General features: G+C 45.2%; 1 protein-coding gene across 5 annotated transcripts in view; it reads left to right on the top strand.

Annotated features, from left to right (window-relative positions):
* The window catches only part of cfap251 (cilia and flagella associated protein 251), a 141,414-nt gene that overhangs the window by 12,575 nt on the left and 106,553 nt on the right, over positions 1-22,286 (top strand). For 4 of the 5 annotated variants that reach the window (XM_070886346.1, XM_070886341.1, XM_070886342.1 and 1 more), the window contains exons 2-6: positions 6,209-6,757; positions 8,138-8,380; positions 13,491-13,631; positions 18,794-18,903; positions 20,372-20,480. In XM_070886346.1, coding sequence (XP_070742447.1) covers positions 6,218-6,757; positions 8,138-8,380; positions 13,491-13,631; positions 18,794-18,903; positions 20,372-20,480 — 1,143 coding nt within the window. In that variant the 5' untranslated portion in view covers positions 6,209-6,217. The remainder of the gene's footprint in view (positions 1-6,208; positions 6,758-8,137; positions 8,381-13,490; positions 13,632-18,793; positions 18,904-20,371; positions 20,481-22,286) is intronic. The other variant, XM_070886345.1, reaches the window with a different exon arrangement.

The following is a 22,286-nucleotide window of genomic DNA, read 5'->3' as shown; positions in this document are numbered from 1 at the left end:
CCTCCTTTTTTAAATAGGGGAGTTACATTTGCAGTTTCCCAATCTGCTGGGACCTCCCCAGATTCCAGGGAATTTTGGTAAATTACAACCAATGCATCCACAATCCCTGCCGCTATTTCTCTTAAGACCCTAAGATGCAAGCCACCAGGTCCAGGGAATTTATCTGCCTTTAGTCCCATTATCTTACTGAGTACCACCTCCTTAGTGATTGTGATTGTGTTAAGTTCCTCCCCCCTATAGCCCCTTGACTATCCACTGTTGGAATATTGTTAGTATGCTCTCCCGTAAAGACTGATGCAAAATATTTGTTCAGAGTTTCTGCCATCTCCCTGTTCCCCATTACTAATTCCCTGGTCTCGTCCTCTAAGGGAACAACAACAACAACAGCAGCAGCAAAGAAACGCTGCACCCATCTCTCCTTCACCTTATTCTAAGACCGCCCGCTGCGCTTGGTCTTGTTGACTCCATCCCTGCCTGCAGGCGGTGGCGCAGTGTTTCTCGGGTTGGTACCAAGCTTATTCTTTTGAACATCTCGGATAATGTGCACTTCTTGATGGGGACAGGGAGCGGGGGGACCGGACAGGCGGTAATGTGGAGGGCCCGGCTTGGGCCTCTTCAGAGGCTGGTCTTGGGATTGGAGTGGGAGTGGCAGTTGATTTTGTCAATGGGCGCGGAATCTGGGCATGTTCCCTTATTGCAGCAGCTAACTCCGACATTCCTTCCCTCATGTGCCCTGACAGTGTGTCAGCTATCTGCAACACTCCCTCCCTCATGTTCGCCGACAACGCATAAGCTACCTGCGACATTTCCTCCCTCATGTGCACCGTCATTGTATCCACTGCCTGAGACATTTCCTCCCTCATGTTCCCAGACAGTGTTCCCATTTCTTGTGAGAGTGTTGTTACTTCTCCCGATAGTCCCGATACCTCATAACCCATCCCACTGATGATGTCGAAGAGTGATCATGTAAGGTCAATGCTCTCCACACTCATTGCCATCATCTGAACCACATCTGTTAGATCCTGCACCTCAGGAGAGTGCAGTCGAACTCTCCTTCCCCTCCTCACCCTGTGTGTGCCTCGCTGCATCCCACTGGGACCTACAACCTCAGACGGTGGGACCCTGAGTGTGCCTCGCTGCATCCCACTGGGACCCGCAGCCTCGGACGGTGGCGCCCTGGGTGTGCCTCGCTGCACCCCACTGGAATCCCCTGTCTCGGACTGTAGGAAACCATGGAATGTCCCAACAGCACTCGTACCACTCAGGAAAAGGGCTGGCACCTCAATGGGCGGCACCTGCACCTCGTCCAAAGTGAGTACAACAGTGGGGGCTTCATCCATCACCTCCCCCTCCCCCTCACCCCCATGCTCTTGGTCTGCAAGGTGGGATTGGAAGATATTCTCCTCTTCAGACTCTTCTGCGTCTGAATCGTCTTCTGCATCGTCAAGGTTGGCCTCAAGATCTGCAAAATATAACAGAACAGACAAATGGTTCGCAGCAGAGGAGGGAGCAGGGTGGGTGGCATGAGTAGGCTCACACAGCACTGGCAGCAGGCTGGTTTGAAGGACCATGATGAATGATAGCACATTGCATCAACCGAAGTGTAGCTGACGGAGAGATCCCTATGAACTGAAGCGTGGCTAGTCCGCACAGTACTTAACATTTCGCAAAGCCAGACTGTGGAATTTGCAGGACTTGCCCTCTCCGCCGAGTGTGGGCCCAGCTTGTGCAGTGGTGGTTGCTTTTCTCTCGGCAGGACCCATCAAAGCAGCAACCCTCTCTTCCAAGGGTGTCAGTGGGTGCAGATTTGCCAGGCCTCCTCCTGTTCGAGTACTTCCTGTTTGTTGTGTGCCACTTTCCTCTGCAAAGATGAAAACATAACTTTTTAGAGAGGGTGTCTTTCTGCTGGGTGGGACATATACAGCTGGTCACATTTACAATTGCAATTCCATTGAATAAAAGAAAATATTATTTACATTAACTACTTGACCAAGGTCCTGCCACTTCTTTTTGCACTGGCCTCTAGACCTCGGGGTGGTCACCATTGCGCAGTAATCTTCTGCAAGTTGGTTCCAGTGTTTCTTCATTTCTTTTGGTGAAACGTTTATGTGACCTCTGCTGGTGTCCAGCTTGTGCCATCTGGCCTCAATCACTGTAACTAGTGCCTCCACTTCATCGTGTAAGAAATTCTTGGTCCTTGAGCCACGTTGCATCTTGTATTGCAGCTCGGATATTTCCAATGAAAATTAAAAGTTCTCACACACAACCGGCTCTTTAAAAATGGCCGAATGCAAACCGGGAGCTGTACTGGGCACGCACACCCATAGCAATCACGTCAAAAACGTCCTTTTATTTTCGCGCATGTGCAGTAGGGGGTGGGACATCATTTTTTCGGTGCAGACATTAGGCTCCACTCCCTCAGAACTACAGGACAGGCTGCACGGTGCCAAATTCAAAAAATAGAACGGGGAAACTTGCTACTTATTTTTTTGAGCAGTTGGGGCCAAGAAAAATGGACGTAACTCTCGTAATACGCCAAAAAAACGGCATTGGGGAAAATTGAGCCCAGATATGTGCAGAAATGTAAAGTTACTGCGCATTAAAAGTAACCGGCCATGCAGAACAAAGCACAGCTTACAGGGAACATTGGTTCCAGCCCCCTAATCTGTTTATATATGCAGACTATAGATATACTCTCTGTGTACTCACTGTACAGTTGCATAAGATGGAGACTTGTTTACCTGATGTACTATCAATAAGGTTTACACTGTGTATATACATGCTGGCACCACTGGAGGGTGCAACTAGTGGAGACCGGGGTTTCCTGCCCTGGTGGCAGGGGCTGTATAAAAAGGGAGCCACCATGCTGCTGTCTCACTCTGGAGTTACAAATAAAGGACCAAGGTCACCACAGTTTGAGTACAACACATTGCGTCGTGGAGTCATTCATAAGTGCATTACAGACATAATAACTGGCGACGAGAATATGGACTTTCACGCGATTATGGCTACCTTTGGCAGACTAAGAGACTTCGCAGAGGGTGATGATTGGGATGCCTTCACGGAAAGGCTCGAGCTATATTTCGTGGCAAACGACTTGGCAGGGGAGATGGACAGATTGGCAGAGAAACGCAAGGCTATACTGCTGACCAGTTGTGGGCCCGAGGTCTACCGCCTCGTCAGGGACTTGCTGGCACCCACGAAGGCCAAGGATAAAACATACGATGAGCTGACTGAACTAATTCGCGACCAACTAAAACCAAAAGAGAGCATCCTCATGGCCAGGCACAGATTCTATACTCACCGCAGACCTGAGGGCCAGGATATTGCAAAATATGCTGCCGACCTCAGGAGACTTGCTGCACTGTGTGATTTTGGCACACACCTCAACGAAGCATTGCGAGACATCTTCGTTATAGGAATTGGCCACAAGGGCCTCCTTCACAAGCTATTATCTGCCGACAACACAGTCAACCTGCAGAAGGCCATCAGCATCAATCAGGCGTTCATGACCTCGACCTGCAGCACAAAGCAAATTATTCATCCTGTGGACTCAAACCCGGCAAGTACTATACACAGAATAGTGCCTTTCACAGGCAAGACTGTAGAATGTGGCTCTGCCCAGAGCAGAGAGCACAGACCTCAGGGTTACAGAACTCAGAGTCCGCCGAGGGGTGCTAATCGAGTAGCACCATGTTGGCGTTGCAGAGGAAACCATAGGGCTCACCAGTGTCGGTTTTCTGAGTATGTATGCAAAGCCTGTAACACCTCCAGTGTATGTGTAAAAGAAATACGACTCACCATCTAGCAGGGGAGTCAGTAGATGACTTTGAATCCAGCGGGGGTATGATGATTTGACCAGAGAGACAGCTCAGCCCCAGCCCCAAAAAGAAGTGTATGGAGTGTATACCTGCACCACCAATTGTCCTTCAGTGAAGATGGAAATCGAGATAAACGGCGTTCCAGTCTTCATGGAAGTGGACATGGGAGCGAGCCAGTCAGTGATGAGCCAGGATGCCTTTGAGAGGCTATGGAACAAAAAACAACCCGAGCTGGTTCCAGTACAGGAAAAGTTGCGCACCTACACCAAGGAGCTGATCCCAGTCCTTGGTAGTGCGGATGTAAGTGTAATCCATAATGGTGTGGTGCACAAGTTACCTCTGTGGATTGTTGCAGGTGATGGTCCAACGCTACTGGGAAGAAGGTGGATGGGGAAGATCCAGTGGAAATAGGAAGACCCCTTCGCTCCAGCAATTGATGACCCCGTGCTCAGAGGCAGAGCAAAACCTCACCTTTGCTTGGGCCAGGCACCAGAGAACAGACCAGCGCAGCACCTGAGGCACAGACCGTCCATCATGACTGCGTGGCAATGATCCGACCGGAATGACCTAAAAGTACCTTCCCGGCTCCAGTGGCAGGACTCCTGGGGAGGAAAATCGAATTCACAGGCACTCTTCCAGCTTTTGTGGCAGAATTGCGGGAGAGAAGGATCAAGGCAGTCGACCTCGAGGACAGAGGCAAGATGGCGTCCCTGCTGCAGCGAGGTGCAGCGTAGTGTGGCAGGGTTCTCTTAAAGGAGACCTGCAACCAACTGAACTTTGAGACATTGTATGCTTGGCAATCAATGTAACGAACCGATTAAGAATGTAAAGAACAAAATGTTGTGAGATGTCGGGAATAGAATGTCCCCAAAAGTAGCAAGCGAGCAAATTCAGGAGGGTAAAGGCACTGATCCTGATACCAGGTCTATCCCTAGTTACAGGCACCCGATGGCACTATTCGCCACAGACCTGTAAACGAAAACAGCGCCAATACGCGCAGTCGGCCGCCGTTGCCCACCACCTGGGTGCAGACGGCGCAGCCCTCAGACCCAGTCGCTACCTCGGCCATGTCCGGGAGTGAAAGGTCAGGACCAATGAGTTCCCCAAACCGGATTTGGAACAGCCAGGTTCCCAATATCGTTAAAGAGCAGGCAGCAGATTCTGCAGCCCTCAAAGGAGGACAGGGAGACCGCACACATCACTAGGCAACTGCAAAGGCCATGAGGCATGGCTAGGTGAGCAAACCAAGCCCACCCCGCTAGCAGGGGGCACAGTGCCGCCATCAGATGACTAGGACCCCGTCCGGTTGCTCTGGAACAACGTCATGATCTCGCTGTGGGGGGTGGGGGAGGGAAATGTATGTATGTAGCCATGGACACACACATGGATCACACCCAGAACCCGCTGGAACCTCCACTGTATCATCGAACCATCCAAAGTGGCAACCACTACCCAACGTTGTGGCAAAAGGACTTGGGGGTTAACAGGGAGAGAGCCAAGCTAAAGCACAGCCAAGGTGCAAGGACTATTGGCACTTAAGTCTGGGGGAGTTAAGCCAGAGCACATAGTGCAAAGGTAATTGGCATACAGGACTTGGGGGGAGAGTGATGTTATATATGCAGACTATAGATATACTCTCTGTGTAGTCACTGTATAGATGCATAACATGGAGACTTGTTTACCTGATGTACTATCAATAAGGTTTACACTGTGTATATACATGCTGGCACCACTAGAGGTGCCAGCATGGTGGAGAGCGGGATTTCCTGCCCTGGTGGCAGGGGCTGTTTAAAAGGGGAGCCATCATGCGGCTGCCTCACTCTGGAGTTACGAATAAAGGACCAAGGTCACTACAGTTTGAGTACAACACATTGCCTCGTGGAGTCATTCATAAGTGCATTACAGACATAATATAATCCACCTGAACTCCCAATTGTCCCAGACCCTCACACTCTTCTCCCAGTCCTTTCATACCATCTGTTCCCGTTCCCACATCCCATGATCTCCTAATGATCCCAGCCTGCGGCACTCCATCACGGCACATCTTCCCAGTACTCCCACACCTCTTTATAATATTTTTTTTCTTTGAAATGTTTCTCAAAGGTAGTATTTTCTCCCCCTTTCTATTTTTAATTTGCTTTTCCTCACCCTCTTGTGGACCATTTTCCCAGGCAAGTGGCCTGACAAGTAACTAAAACTAGCCACAACGAGGTGCCCAAGCTATTGGGTGAATTGCCCTCTTTTTCGCGCTCTTATTTCTCCTCCCCCTTCTATGTCATACTTACTGGCCTCCAATCAGCTGTTCACAACGGCACAGCTGAGGTTGGTGATTTATCATGTGGGGAATTGTAGAGTAATTCATGAAATATTTATTTTATTTTATTTAGTGATTAAACATGGCTGAAAGTGAGCAGGACCCAACTGAAGATGCACCAGGTGGAGATTTAGAGACTTCAGAGTCAGAAGATCTTCAAGAGTTACTTAAGAATGTTAAAGAACATTTTGATCAGGAGGAAAAGATGCAACCAGAAAGTTCAGCTCCAATTGAAATTCAGCTTTCCTCTGACCGTGAAAATGCTACAGAGAAAGACAGTGAAAATGACATAGAGAAAGACAGTACTTCAACTCCTGAGGACACTGGGCAGTTAACTACTGAAAGCACAGTAATTCAAGCCAGTCCCAGTATTGAACTGGGCTTTGAAGGTCTAGAATCAATCAGCACTGCAGAACTATCACCAATTCCATCAGCTGATGTTGAAAGTCATTCAGTTGAAAATGAAGAAAACACACTTGATAATGATTTTGGAGAACAATTGAAAGTTGAAGAACAATTCGATCAGGACCAACCAGAAGTTTCAGCTCCAACCTCAAACGATGTTCAGCTTACATCTGCTCCAGAAATGGATAGTGTCTCAAGTTCTCAGAACACAGGACAGGTAGATATTGGTAATGATATTATAAGTGTTAGCTTTTTTAACTTTGTTTAGTTTTTTGTAAGTGATGCTTAATACTGCACATATAATTAGAGGCCACAGAGAGACATACATGTCAATGACTCATTTGCTACTGTGCATTTCTAAAGGTGCTGTTATTTTGCCAGTATGCAGCTAAAGTGTATGGTCATTAGAAAGTTTTCTAAACTTTGCGATTGATACTCTTATCTTTCCAATTTTTATGGGAGGTGTCCTATTCAAAGTCAACCTAAATCCAGTAAGAACATCGAAGGCCATTCAGCTCACTGTGTCTGTGCCAGCTCTTTGCCAGAGCAAACCGAAACTATTTCAACTGTCCTGTACTCCCCCACCATTGTATCCTACTCTGCTTCAAATTGTAATTAAGCACTGTTCAGCATAAAGAATTAGCACTTTTGGCAATACAATTGAAGCATGTTAATTCGTAACAATCTGAAAAAAGTTCCAATGCTAACTCAGTGGAAGCATAAAGCCCTGCTATAACTTCTGTTCCCAGGGATGCAGATAAATGCGTTGTCTAACCATGTTTTTGTTAAGATCTATTGCTGTTACTGCATTAGCACAAAAACAAAGAAAGCTGTCTAAACTGTGGCATAAGCTGCATTCATCTGATAACACCTACACTTCATGCTGCAATATAGCTTATGGATAGATCTGTATTGTATTTTCCATTGCACACACGAAATGTGAAAAATCAAAAAACGAACCCCCTACTGTACCAATGTAGTATTTTACATTCTCATGCCAATCCATTTGTGTAATCGAAGAGAAATTTCCAGGTTAGTGGTAAATTATTGGTAGTTTTATTTGGTGGACTAAGTGGCTATGTATTGAGACCACTCAATTTGTTTCACATTTCTCATTTCCAATTAGCTTTGCAAATCACCACAGTGAGCTGGTTTCTCAGTGTAGATTTGGGGTGAGTATGAGGTAATAGATTCTGCAGATTAATGCTTCAACAGGCATTTGCACTACATCACAGCAATACTTCAAACCCTCCCAGCTGGTAATAGATACAATAGTCTCTGCTAATCATACAGAACGTTTGCATACACTGTTTTATTTGATACTGCATTTTCAACTATAAGTTGAAATTTAATCAAATTAAAGTTTAATTTTGTAACCTAATCAAATCTAATTTCAGATTTTATTTTGATAAATCATATCTATAATTGAAATTTATGATGATGTTTGACTCTGACTCGTAATTGTTTTCAAACATTTGTATGGTTTAGGAATGATCTATTCTGTAGAAAACTTTAATAGTTGGAACAGATCAAGATCACCTGTACAAAAGGTTTGAGTGAAGACCATTAATTTTATTTTGTTTTGCATCTAACAAAGGATGACCTAGGAGCGGTTAGTCTTGAAAAAGATAAACAAATGCGTGTTGCCTCAGCCCCTGCAAGGTTAGGCCCTGATGATGCGTTTTGCGATGATGTCTCATTTCTTCAGGATATATGCTGCGGTGCATTAGTTGGACCAGATTATCCTATGGCAGAATGCCCACCAGATCCCTCTTTGGTTAATACTGCTATCTGTGACACTGTGTTTGAAGAAAACACCTACATTAAACAGAATTCTCTGGTAAGAAATGCATTTGTTACTACCACCATCTGAAATTGATTTGTTCAACAGGAAAGAATATTACCTATCCTCTCTTTCCCTAATTTTATTTATTTTCTATCGCTTTTTAAATTTTCCCTCCCCTACCATGCAATATTCTTCAGTCAAGAGGGCAGACAGCACAACAACTACAACAACTTGTATTTATGTAGCACCTTTAACATAGTAAAACGTCCAAAGGTGCTTCACAGGAGTATTATAAGACAGAAATTTGACACCTAGCCACATAAGGAGAAATTAGGGCAGATTACCAAAAGCTTGTCCAAAGAGATAGGTTTTAAGGAGTGTCTTAATGGAGGAAGGAGAGTTAGAGAAACTGAGAGCTTTAGGGTGGGAATTCCAGAGCTTAAGGCCGAGGCAACAAAAGGCACGGCCATCAATGGTTAAGTGATTATAAGCAGGGATGCTCAAGAGGGCAGAATTAGAAGAGCGCAGACATCTGGGAGGGGGGAGGGGGCGATGGTTGTGGGGCTGAAGGAGATTACAGAGGTGGGGAGGGGCAAGGCCATGGAGGGATTTGTAAACAAGGATGAGACTTGCTTAACTGTAGACCAATGTAGGTCAGCGAGCACAGGAGTGATGGGTGAGCGGGACTTGGTACGAGTTAGGACACGGGCAGCTGAGCTTTGGATGACCTCTAGTTTACGTAGGGTAGAATGTGGGTGGCCAGTCAGGAGTGCATTGGAATAGTCAAATCTAGAGGTAACAAGGACACGTATGAGGGTTTCAGCAGCGGATGAGCTGAGGCAGGGGTGGAGATGGGCGATGTTACAGAGGTGGAAATAGGTGGTTTTAGTTATGCTGCGGATATGTAGTCAGAAGCTCATTTCAGTATCAAATATGACACCAAGGTAGCCAGATTCTAAGGAGAGGGATAGAGTTGGTGGCGGGAACTGAAAACCATATTTAATTGGGGAAAATTTCTGCCCCTCCACTGTATGTTGGATGAGCAGTCTGACAATTTAGAGACTGTGGAGGGATTGAGAGAAGTGGTGGTGAGGTAGAGCTGGGTGTCGTCAGTGTATATGTGGAAACTGACGCCGTGTTTTCAGATGATGTCACCAAGGGGCAGCATGTACATGAGAGATAGGAGGGGGCCAAGAATAGAACCAATGATGTGGGAGTGGGAAGAGAAACCATTGCAGGTGATTCTCTGGCTATGATTAGATAGATAAGGATGGAACCAGGCTAGTGCAGTCCCATCTAGCTGGATGACGGTGGAGAGGCGTTGGAGGAGGATGGAGTGGTCAACCATGTCAAAGGCAGCGGACAAGTCGAGAAGGACGAAGAGTGAAAGTTTAGCTTTGTCACAGTCACAAAGGACTTTGATGAGAACTGTTTTGGTACTGTGCCGGGATGGAAACCTGATTGGAGGGATTCAAACGTGGAGTTGCGGAAAAGATGGGCACGGATTTAGGAGGCGACAATATGTTCAAGGACTTTGGTGAGGAAAGGGAGGTTAGAGATGGGAAGATAGTTTGCAAGGACGGAGGGATCAAAGGTTGGCTTTTGAGGAGAGGGGTGATGAAGGCAGATTTGAGGGAGAGGAGGACAGTACCTGAGGAGAGAGAACCGTTAACAATATCAGCTAGCATGGGAGCCCGAAAAGGAAGTTGGGTGGTGAGCAGTTTGGTGGGAATAGGATCAATGGAGCAGGAAGTGGGTTTAATGGGCAAGATGAGCATGGCGAGGTCATGAGGGGAGATCAGAGAGAAACTGGAGAAAGATCAAGGGTAGGGCAGTAGAGGAAGTTTGATCCGGTGAGCTGGGGAAGGAAAGGAAGTGGCAGAAGCAGCTGAACAGATGGTCTCAACCTTAGGTCCGAATTTTCCGTGGGGTCAGCAGGCAAGATTGGTGGTGGGTTGGGTGGGAAATTTGATATTTTTGGCTGTGGGTCGGGTACCCACTGTCAACTCGCTCCCAACTACTTTTCCCGATGTCGGGTCTGTCAGCGCTGAGCAGACCCAACAGGTAGCAGCGGGCGACCCATTTCAGGTAATTAGTGGCTTATTTAGAGAATGATTTTCAGCTTACCTTTTGCATTTGACAGCTCACCCACGAGATCAAGCTGAGGTGGGAGTTCAGTGGCCATTGAATCAGCTGATGAGTTGACAGCTTCACATGTAAAATAAAAGCTCCCACCTTACAGGGATATCTTCCCTCAGCCACAATCTCTTCCTCACTGCATTTCAACAGCAGATTCAGCATGCTGCAAATCTTTACACAAGTCTCCATCCAGTCTGTCCTCATTACCTCTCTCACCATTGACAGATCACTTCTGTCATCTGTACTTCACCTGCCATCTATTCCATCATTATGGGTGCTCTTTATACTCTCACCATAATCCTCAGAAACCCACCACGATCAGCCCCAGCACCAGGCACACAAGCAGCACCAACAACAGCAGCAACCTTCTCCGCAATCAACTGATGCTGCACAGGACAGACGGCATCAGCACCCGAGCATGTTGCTGCCCGGGAGGCCAGGGATGGCTTCACTATGACCAGATTTACTTCATTTGATGCTGTACAACCTGGCGGCCACATGATGTGCCAAGTTGGCACGAACTCACGCCAACACCATCAAGCATCCCTACAATGCCCAAGCCATTCCTTTCACACTCCTGACCATTGTGGGGGATACTGCTATGTCTCACCATTTACTGCAACTCACTAAACCACTTCCAAAAGTGCACACAAATCCGCGCAAGAACTCAGAGAAAACAAAGATTTCAATGTTTAACACCTCATTAACAGAAACTTTACATGAACATTGCATAAAAAACCCAAGTGGCTTTCCTTGTGTGTTGCTAGTTGATATGATTGCACTAGGATGAGGGTGAGTGTGAGGGGTGGCTAGTGAGACAGGGATGTGACAACATAGAGAGAGAAGGATGGGTGGAGCTGCAAGGTAGATGTGAGTAAAGATGTGTAGGAGTAGGGTAGGGAAGGCAGAGTGATGGGGATGTGATGAGAGATGCAGCAGGATGAGGTTCAGTGTGGCTCTGTACTAAAGTTTTGTGATCTACTGATATCATTGAAACGTTTGGGGCACTGCACCCAGGTCCTCCTGATGACACCACTGTTTGAGCCCTCCTCAACAATGTGCAACCAGGCTGTGTTGATCTCCTGGAGAGGTCTCTTCCGCCCATTTGAAGGCAAGAGGACCTCCTGCGTGCTGTGACTCCCTCCATAAGCATATGGAGAGAGTCATGGGAGAGCCTGGGTGCAGCCCTGTGCCTTTGTGTAGACATTGTCATTGTTTGCAGCACCCCAATTCTGTAGAACACTGACCACAAATGTCAAAATAAATTTGGTCATGGTCCCTTTTGGGAAACCAGCTGATAACGAGTCATCAAATGACATCACCAGACCCGCTTCCTCTAATTGGCCGGGAAAAGCACTGAGCCGGCTTAAGAAACACGATCAAAAGAAATCCATTTCACAGAGCGGGATGAAGCTAGCAACGAGGTCGGGACCCATCACTGACGTAGCCTGGCACGGAGCCGCCGAGGTGAGCAAAATTCTGGCAGTCGGTGAGCTCCTTACACTTGTTGTCGGAGGTGAGAATGGAAGAGATAGGGGAGAAGGGGCCAGCAGTAGTGAATAGAAGCTGGGTTTATCTTTGCATTCCAGAATGATTCTGGAATATTCAGGAGTTTTGGCAAGACCCGATAATGCTTTATGTGGTCCAGCCAGATCTGGTGGTGAATGACTAAATCAATTGTCCGCCATATCCGTTCAAGTCTGCGTCCCTTGGACTTAAGGGAGCGAAGATGAGTGCCGTACTAGGGAGAATGGCCAGGGTGAGAGAGAATAATTGTTAGCGACTAGGGCATCAAAGGTGGTGGTGAGGGTGTGATTGAGCAGATCGGTAGCAGCAGAAATGTCCTGGTGAATGGAGGGCCAAAGGCTAGATATTTGGGATTTCGTAAGTGCAGATGTAAGAGAGTTGGACGAGAGTTTTTTCCAAGGGTGGACACAGAAGGAAATAGGGTTGTCTGCAATTGACACGATGGGAGTAGCGAGGCCACGGGAGATTCGAGGGGCTGACCATGAATATGGGTTGGGGAGTGTACATGGAGGGAGAAATTAAGGGAGGATAGGAGGGTAGTGAACTCCAAGGAGAGAAAGCATGATGAATTGAGATGGAGGTTGAAATCACTGAGGATGAGAAGTCACTTAGTGCAGAGGTTGAGGAAGGAAAGCAGTGAAGATATGCCGGTTGTAACATTTTTACGGTACTAGGATGGGTGGTAGAGAATGAGAATTTTAAATGAGAGGTAAGAGGGGTGGAATAACGTGAGATGTTCAAAGGAGGAGAAAGGTGGGGCGGTGTAGGGGGACAGACCAAGGTGTGATTTGGTGTTGAAAGCCACACTGCCACCACGGCGGTCTGGGTGGGGCATGTGGTGGAAGGTATAACCCGATGGGGAGGCTTCATTTAAGGGTAAGGTGTCATCACCCCTCAGCCAAGTTTCCGTCAGGGCTATGATGTCGATGCCATCATCCACGCTAAGCTCATGGATGACAAGGGCCTTGTTCGCAAGTGAACGGACATTCTGGAAGGAGATTTGGAGAGGGTCCGTGATGGCTGACCCACTTCCAGCATTCACAGCTCTTTCCAAAACCTTTATTAATATTGCTCTTTAAGAAGCCACTGGGAGATATGTGAGTTATTTTAAGTCGGTTTCCTTTTGGATATAACCCAACTGAGATGGAGAACTCATCATGTGGGAAATCATGGTTGTAAACCCATGTTGACACTCCAATGCAATGCACATAATCTCAGCTTCCTAACATCTGACCTCATTACTTTAGTATTGATAAACAAATGAAGTATATTAAAAAATAGTTCAAATTCACTTTTCTTTTGGTAAATCATTGTTTCATGAGGCAGTATTGAAAATGTGTAACTGGAAATTTATGTTTGTATTAGAGGTATACGTGTATGAGCTTATAATAGTTATTTACACAACGTTGTACTACATAATTGTTCAATACCTGAAAGAAATACAGATCATTTACACGCAACAGTCTAAAGATAGAACAGTTTTGCTTTCTTTTAACAGAACTTAGTGTGGACATTTGGATTAAACCGAGAAACTCCCGTGTATGCACTACATATTGATAACCAGAGGATTATCCTTTATGCTTCTTCACACACTGCAGTTATGAACAACTTTTCAATTTCTCGTCAGCATCTCTTACTGGTAGGTAACATTCGGTACAGTTCTGTTTCTTTTTGATCAATTATGTTGATAGGATGAGATGAAGGTGGGAGAAGATTGGAAAAAATCCTGAAAGACAAGATAAATCTACATTTGAAAAGGCAAGGATTAATTGGGGACAGTCAGCACGGATTTGTTAAGGGAAGATCGTGTTTGACTAGCTTGATTGAATTTTTTGAGGAAGTAACCAAGAAGGTCGATGAGGTTAGTGCGTACGATGTAGTGTATATGGACTTTAACAAAACTTTTGATAGGTCCACATGGTAGACTGGTCACGAAGGTTAAAGCCCATGGGATCCAGGGCAAAATGGCAAGTTGGATCCAAAATTGGCTTGGAGGTAGGAAGCAAAGGGTAATAGTTAATGGATGTTTTTGTGACTGGAAGGATGTTTCCAGTGGGGTTCCACAGGGCTGTACTGCTATTTGTGGTATATATCAATGATTTAGATTTGAATATAGAGAGTATGATTAAGAAGTTTGCAGACGACACTAAAATTGGCTGTGTGGTTGATAATGAAGAGGAAAGTCATGGGCTGCAGGAGGTTATCAATCAACTGGTCAGGTGGGCAGAGCAGTGCCAAATGGAATTTAATTAAGAGAAGTGTGAGTTGATGCACTTTAGGAGGGCTAATAAGGAAAGGGTATACACATTAAGTGGTAGGCCACTTAATAGTGTAGATGAACAAAGGGACCTTGGAGTGCTTGTCCACAGAACTCTTTTTGGGATGAAACTGAAACATTAAATCGTGGCCCCCCCCCGATCTGGGGGACGCACCAAACATTTACAAGGCCCTTTTTTTTGTGTTTTTTTTAAAGTTTTTTTTTTGGGCACTAAAATCATATTTTTTTCTCCAAGTGCCCCCTATAAAAGGGGAGGGGGACACTAAAAACACCGGCAATTAAAACAAATTAAACTTTAAAACATAAAATCAAATTAAAATTTGGTTGCCGGGGGTGACGATGCACTCCAGTCCCTCCGGCGCCCACCTCTCGCGGAAGGCCGCGAGCGTACTGGTGGACACCGGGTGCTCCATCTCCAAGGACACCCTGGCGCGGATGTACGCGCGGAAGAGAGGCAGGCAGTCAGTTTGAACAACCCCCTCAACCGCCCGCTGCCTGGACCGGCTGATGGCACCCTTGGCCGTGCCCAGGAACAGTCCTACGAGAAGGCCCTCGGACCTACCCGCTCCCCTCCGCACAGGGTGCCCAAAGATCAGGAGTGTGGGACTGAAGTGCAGCCAGAATTTCAGGAGCAGCCCCTTTAAATAATAAAACAGGGGCTGCAACCTTGTGCATTCAATAAAAACATGGAACACGGACTCTTCCAGACCGCAGAAATTGCAGGCGGCCTGGGAGCTGGTGAACCGGCTTAAAAATTTATTGCATTGCACTGCTCCGTGCACCACCCTCCAGGCCAAGTCCCCAATAAATAGTGGGAGGACTCCCGCGTAGAGTGCCCTCCATCGGGGACCCCCGCCTCCTCTTGTTGGCAAGATGGTACGCCATGGCATGTCCGGATGGCAGGCGAGGATGGCAAAGTTGAGAGTGTGCAGGAGCAGCCCATACAGGAAACCCCTCCGCGCGGAACTGAAAGGCACGGAGGGGATTTCCTCGAGGCAGCTCAAGTTGTGAGGCGCCGGCTCCCGAGGGAGGTTCCGGGGTTTGGCGCCGATGAGGAATTCCGTCCGGACGGGGGTCAGTTCGGACCAACATGCCATTTGCTTTCTTAACCGCCTGCTGTACCTGCATGCCAACCTTCAATGACTGATGTACCATGACACCCAGGTCTCGTTGCACCTCCCCTTTTCCTAATCTGTCACCATTCAGATAATAGTCTGTCTCTCTGTTTTTACCACCAAAGTGGATAACCTCACATTTATCCACATACTTCACCTGCCATGCATTTGCCCACTCACCTAACCAATCCAAGTCACTCTGCAGCTTCATAGCATCCTCCTCGCAGCTCACACTGCCACCCAACTTAGTGTCATCCGCAAATTTGGAGATACTACATTTAATCCCCTCGTTTAAATCATTAATGTACAAAGTAAACAGCTGGGGCCCCAGCACAGAACCTTGCGGTACCCCACTAGTCACTGCCTGCCATTCTGAAAAGTACCCATTTACTCCTACTCTTTGCTTCCTGTCTGCCAACCAATTCTCAATCCACGTCAGCACACTACCCCCAATCCCATGTGCTTTAACTTTGCACATTAATCTCTTGTGTGGGACCTTGTCGAAAGCCTTCTGAAAGTCCAAATACACCACATCAACTGGTTCTCCCTTGTCCACTCTACTGGAAACATCATCAAAAAATTCCAGAAGATTTGTCAAGCATGATTTCCCTTTCACAACACCATGCTGACTTGGACCTATCATGTCACCTCTTTCCAAATGCACTGATATGACATCCTTAATAATTGATTCCATCATTTTACCCACTACCGATGTCAAGCTGACCGGTCTATAATTCCCTGTTTTCTCTCTCCTTTTTTAAAAAGTGGGGTTACATTGGCTACCCTCCACTCCATAGGAACTGATCCAGAGTCAATGGAATGTTGGAAAATGACTGTCAATGCATCCGCTATTTCCAAGGCCACCTCCTTAAGTACTCTGGGATGCAGTCCATCAGGCTCTGGGGATTTATCGGTCTTCAATCCCATCAATTTCCCCAACACAATTTTCCGACTAATAAGGATTTCCCTCAGTTCCTCCTTCTTACTAGACCCTCTGACCCCTTTTATATCCGGAAGGTTGTTTGTGTCCTCCTTAGTGAATACCGAACCAAAGTACTTGTTCAATTGGTCTGCCATTTCTTTGTTCCCCGTTATGACTTCCCCTGATTCTGACTGCAGGGAACTTACGTTTGTCTTTACTAACCTTTTTCTCTTTACATATCTATAGAAACTTTTGCTGTCCGTCTTAATGTTCCCTGCAAGCTTCCTCTCGTACTCTATTTTCCCTGCCCTAATCAAACCCTTTGTCCTCCTCTGCTGAGTTCTAAATTTCTCCCAGTCCCTGGGTTCACTGCTATTTCTGGCCAATTTGTATGCCACTTCCTTGGCTTTAATACTATCCCTGATTTCCCTTGATAGCCACGGTTGAGCCACCTTCCCTTTTTTATTTTTACGCCAGACAGGGATGTACAATTGTTGTAGCTCATCCATGCGGTCTCTAAATGTCTGCCATTGCCCATCCACAGTCAACCCCTTAAGTATCATTCGCCAATCTATCCTAGCCAATTCACGCCTCATACCTTCAAAGTTACCCTTCTTTAAGTTCTGGAACATGGTCTCTGAATTAACTGTTTCATTCTCCATCCTATTGTAGAATTCCACCATATTATGGTCACTCTTCCCCAAGGGGCCTCGCACAACGATATTGCTAATTAATCCTCTTTCATTACACAACACCCAGTCTAAGATGGCCTCCCCCCTAGTTGGTTGCTCGACATATTGGTCTAGAAAACCATCCCTTATGCACTCCAAGAAATCCTCCTCCACCGTATTGCTTCCAGTTTGGTTAGCCCAATCTATATGCATATTAAAGTCACCCATGATAACTGCTGCACCTTTATTGCATGCACCCCTAATTTCCTGTTTGATGCCCTCCCCAACATCACTACTACTGTTTGGTGGTCTGTACACAACTCCCACTAACGTGCTTTGCCCTTTGGTGTTCTGCAGCTCTACCCATATAGATTCCACATCATCCAAGCTAATGTCCTTCCTAACTATTGCATTAATCTCCTCTTTAACCAGCAATGCTACCCCACCTCCTTTTCCTTTTATTCTATCCTTCCTGAATGTTGAATACCCATGGATGTTGAGTTCCCAGCCCTGATCATCCTGGAGCCATGTCTCTGTAATCTCAATCACATCATACCTGTTAACATTGGGATTAGACTGGATGACCTTTTGTTGGCCGGCGCAGATATAATGATAAGTACTGTAGGGAATCGAATACGACCAGGATGATGATCTAGACTAGTTTCGATCACCTGGATAGGTCGGAGAGGAATTTTCCCAGATTTTTTTCTGCCTAAATTGGCCTGGGTTTTTATCTGGTTTTTGCCTCTTCCAGGAGATCACATGGCTCCAGTTGGGGTGGAGTGTAGAATGTTTCAGTATAAGGGGTGTTGCAGTTGTGTGAGGCATGCTGGTTAGGCTGGGTACTCTTTGCCTTTCTGTCATTGTTCATAGGTTTATATGTAACCTTCAGGGCTGCTGACCAAGGGCCATGCGGCTCTTTGTCGGTCGGTGCGGACATGATGGGCAGAAATGGTCTCCTTCTGCGCTGTAAATTTCTATGTTTCAAAGGAGTATAAACACCGACATAGACTTGTTGGGCCGCATGGGCTGTTACTGTGTTGTAAAATTCTATGTAAATCTATATAATTTGTCAATAAAATGTTTTAAAATTTGTCAAACATGACTTGCCTTTGACAAATCCATGCTGACTGTCCTTGATTAAGCCGTATATTTCTAAATGCTCATTAATTTTATCTCGAATTCTAAGAGTTTGCCCACAACTGATTTTAGACTAATTGGTCTATAGTTACCCAGTTTGTCTTCTTTCCCTTCTTCGACAAGGGTACCACATTCTCCATTTCCTATTGGAGCTATTCTTCAGCCCCACTGTACAATTTACATACTTGGAGGATTTAAAAAAAAGGTGGCCAGAGCCTCTGCTATCTCTTCTCTGCCTTCTTTCAACAGCCTGGGGTAAATGCTAACTGGGCCCAATGACTTAACCATCATAAGTTCTGCTAAAACTTTCAGAAAAAATCATTTTCTCTAGTTAGTTCTCAATTGTTCCTCTTCCAGTACATCTACATTCTCATTTCAACTGTCATCTGTAAAAATCCATGCAAAATATTTATTGAATAGCTCTGGCTTATCTTCATCCCCTACAATTAGACCCCTTTTATCTATAAGTGATCCTACCTTCTCTAATTACTTTTTAGAATCATTTTTTATTATGCAAAGGTAATAGCATTGGATGCTTAAGTGATTTCAACTACAGTATTGGTATTAATAATTAGATATCTGAGTTGGATAGTAAATCTAAAGCACTGTACTTTTATTTATTTTTTAAGCCCAGTTTTTTACCTCTTGTGTAACAAAATGTAATTTGTCCTCTAGGGTCACTGTAGTCCCCTTTCATGTATAGCTGTGAGTGGGAATAGGAGATGGGTGGCAACAGCAGACCAAAGCCCAGAGAGTCTAGTTATTGTATGGGACACTTTCTCTGGGTAAGTTTGAGTGGATGATAATCAGTATTATTGAATTAATTTTATCTGTCCATGTGATACAGGTGTATTGTTAACTTTAATTTTGTTGTTTTAAATTACAGATTTAAAATATTTTAATTTTTGTTCCCTTCTCATTACTATTGGTCTCCACATATCCTCTGTGTTCAAGAGGACAGGAAACCTTTTTCCAAGCCTCTGATAATGCTGCATTGTAACTGGATTGCTCGAAGATGTCTGAGTGCGTCAGGGTAATTCTCCTTCCATTTTTCCTCCTGGCTTGTGGGGAAGCTAATGATCTTCATTTGGCACTGCAATGCAAGGGCATGGAAGGCATTACCAGTAAAAAAAAACAGTATTTGACTGCAGACTGGGACTCTGGGGATCAAGTAATTTGTATTCAAGACAACATTAAAAAAACATTTTTGAACTCAAAAATTGTTACATAATTCTTCGAGTTACAAAAATGAGAGTGAATAAAAAAGTGAATTGTCGATATTCGATAGTAGTACCATGCAATTTCTGGTGCTGTGTGTTATTTTGTGGTCCTTTGTAGCTTTCAAAAGCTGTTGCCCAGTAGCAGAAGACAGTTCATTGTAGTTGATAACATGCTGAATTATATGATTGGTTAGTACTACATCGTATACGAGAGCATCACATCAGGTAATCTTTAACGATGCCTGAGTGTCCTTGAACCAGGTAAAAGTACAGCAGTTTATTAGGCAAAATGCTGAATTTTCATACAACATGCCAAATTAATGATAAAGATGGATTTTGGGGTGGGGGCAGGGCACCAGCTGGTGCAATGAGTTAAACTCTGGCGTAGACTGCTGGGATAGAATTTTTCTCTTTCTGCTGACCATTAAGGTCCTATGAGAAATTAACTTGGGTAGTCTCAATCTAGTTCTTTGTCGGCAATTACTCACAGCCCACAAGGAACTCGATTGAGCACAGCACTCTCCCTAGTTTGGCATTCTCACTCAGAGAGAGCACACGATAACTGGTGTGAGAAATGGAAAACAAAATCACACTGTGACAGTAAGTGATGCTGTTTTGAGTTTGTGCCCGAGTCCTTTTGAGGCAGAGTAGCAGGCGCTTTACTCTGTATCTAACTATGTTTACCTGACCAGGGAGTGCTTGATGCTAATGCTGGATAGTCCAAATGGCAAGCATTCCATTCCCAGCTATATTGTTGCTGAGCCAATATTTGTTTCAAAAATATATATTTTTTTGCATATTCAAGGTACCTTGCATGTAAATTAGTTACTGAATTTGAACCATTCATAAGAACATAAGAACATAAGAAATAGGAGCAGGAGTAGGCCATTTGACCCCTCGAGCCTGCTCCGCCATTTAATAAGATCATGGCTGATCTGATCATGGACTCAGCTCAGCGTTAATTGTTTTTGTAAATGTGACGTTGATCTTCGATAATTTGTAACCACTATGTATTTGCTATCTTGGCTTCCAGTATACCTGTACAAACACTGTTTGACTGTCATCCAGAAGGTGGAGTTGGTGCCATGGCTATGACTCAAGATGCCAAGTACCTTGCAACAGTTGGCACAGGAACAGTTCAGGTGCACAACAAAGAATAATATTTTTCAATTAGCTTTACTTCCTTTGACTATATTTTCATTCATTAACTCTAATGCAATATATACAGGAGTATTTTAACCCAGGAAGTAAGAATATCTGTTTTCGATAAAGAATTATTTGTCCTGTGAGAAGATGAGGCATTTCATTGTCCAGTTTTTAAAAAAACCCTTGTCTTGTTGTATTAGCATTTTTCAACCCTTTCCCCCTTTTAGTCATATTTGTCAAAAAGACACAGTAAAACTAAAAGCTGGTGTTAAATAGTAATGGAAATCATGAACTCCAATAGTAAAGCTGAAATGTAAAAGCTCACTAATGCAAAAAAAAAGGAAAACAGAATGTTACAGCCAGGGCAGCAATAGGGGCCTTAAAATATCTGGGCTACAGAGGGTAAACATCAGCCTGGGTTCCTGCTTATGTTTGTTATCTAGCGTCCTCTGCCAGAAGGTACACACCTTTGCATGTTGGGTGAGGACTGTTTGCATAGGAACATAGTAAACGGTGTAGGCCATTTAGCCCGTTCCGCTACTCAATGAGATCATGGCTGATCTGTGACTTAACTCCGCATATCCGCCTTTGCCCCATATCCCTTAATACCTTTGGTTAACAGATATCTATCAATCTCAGATTTAAGGTTAACAATTGACTCAGCATCAACTGACATTTATATAACACAGTTCCAAACTTCTACCATCCTTTGCGTGTAGAAGTGTTTCCTAATTTTACTCCTGAAAGGCCTGGCTCCAATCTTTAGGCTATGTCACTTATTCCTAGATTCCCCAACCAGCAAAAATAGTTTCTCTCTATCTACCTTGTTAGTTCCCCTTAATATCACATCCTGCCAATTAGAATACCTGCCCCATTATCCCTACCCTCTGTCTCCTGCCGCTCAGCCAATCTCCTAACCAGGTCAATAATTTGCCCACAATTCCATGATCTTCAACTTTAGCTAACAGTCTCTTATGAGGGACTTTATTGAACGCCTTCTGGAAGCCCATATAAATAACATCCATAGACATTGCTCAAGGAAAATAAGATAGGATGACCAGGTCATTCCTTCCAACCTCATTGACCTTGCTGTGATGGGCCTGTTCCCATGTAGATGCAGGCGCAGTTCCATCTGCAGAGAAGCCCCAGAAGTCCCATGGCAACATTAAAGGGATGGAAACTTGGCAAAACTTGTCTTCACCCCTTTTTTCTGACCTTTGCATCTGGAATATCAACCCTAGCGTATTCAGATACATTTATAATTTTCAATAAACTCTTGGGGCTCGAAATTGTATAGCGCCCCAAATTACCAGAGTGCAAAAGTATCGCCGGGCGAAAAAGATTTGCAGCTGACAGGAACTTCCGCTTTAGTGCTCCAAGAGGGAAATGGAGCGCTAAATCAAATGCTGTCACTTACCGCTAAATGGAGTGAAAGGGGCGGTACTGGCAAAGCACTGAGGAATGTTCAGTGCAGCACTGCCGTCTGTACAGGCTCCTTCCCTCGCTTAAAGAGAAGGGCCAATGCTGGGATGAATGAGTTCTCCTGCTGTCTGTTTTGGGCCACGACACTTGTGCTATGTCCATAGCAGCGCAAAGCACTAAAAGACTGCAGAGCTGAGCAATCACAGCGGCAAACAAAGCCAGCAGGCATCAGAATGGAGTCATAAATAAATTTTGCCCTACCTGACTACCACTGCCTTTAATTAGCGCTCCCCAAGCAACCAGCCGAGCTGAGAATGTCTCCTGCAGCTGCCGTTGTTGATGCCCGGCGATGCTCCAGGGGACGGGAGCGAATATTATCA

This window comes from Pristiophorus japonicus, chromosome 8 (assembly GCF_044704955.1).
Source record: "Pristiophorus japonicus isolate sPriJap1 chromosome 8, sPriJap1.hap1, whole genome shotgun sequence".
In the NCBI taxonomy this organism is placed as follows: domain Eukaryota; kingdom Metazoa; phylum Chordata; class Chondrichthyes; family Pristiophoridae; genus Pristiophorus; species Pristiophorus japonicus.
The sequence above is the reverse complement of the archived record's forward strand: the minus strand, read 5'-3'. Positions and strand labels throughout refer to the sequence as shown.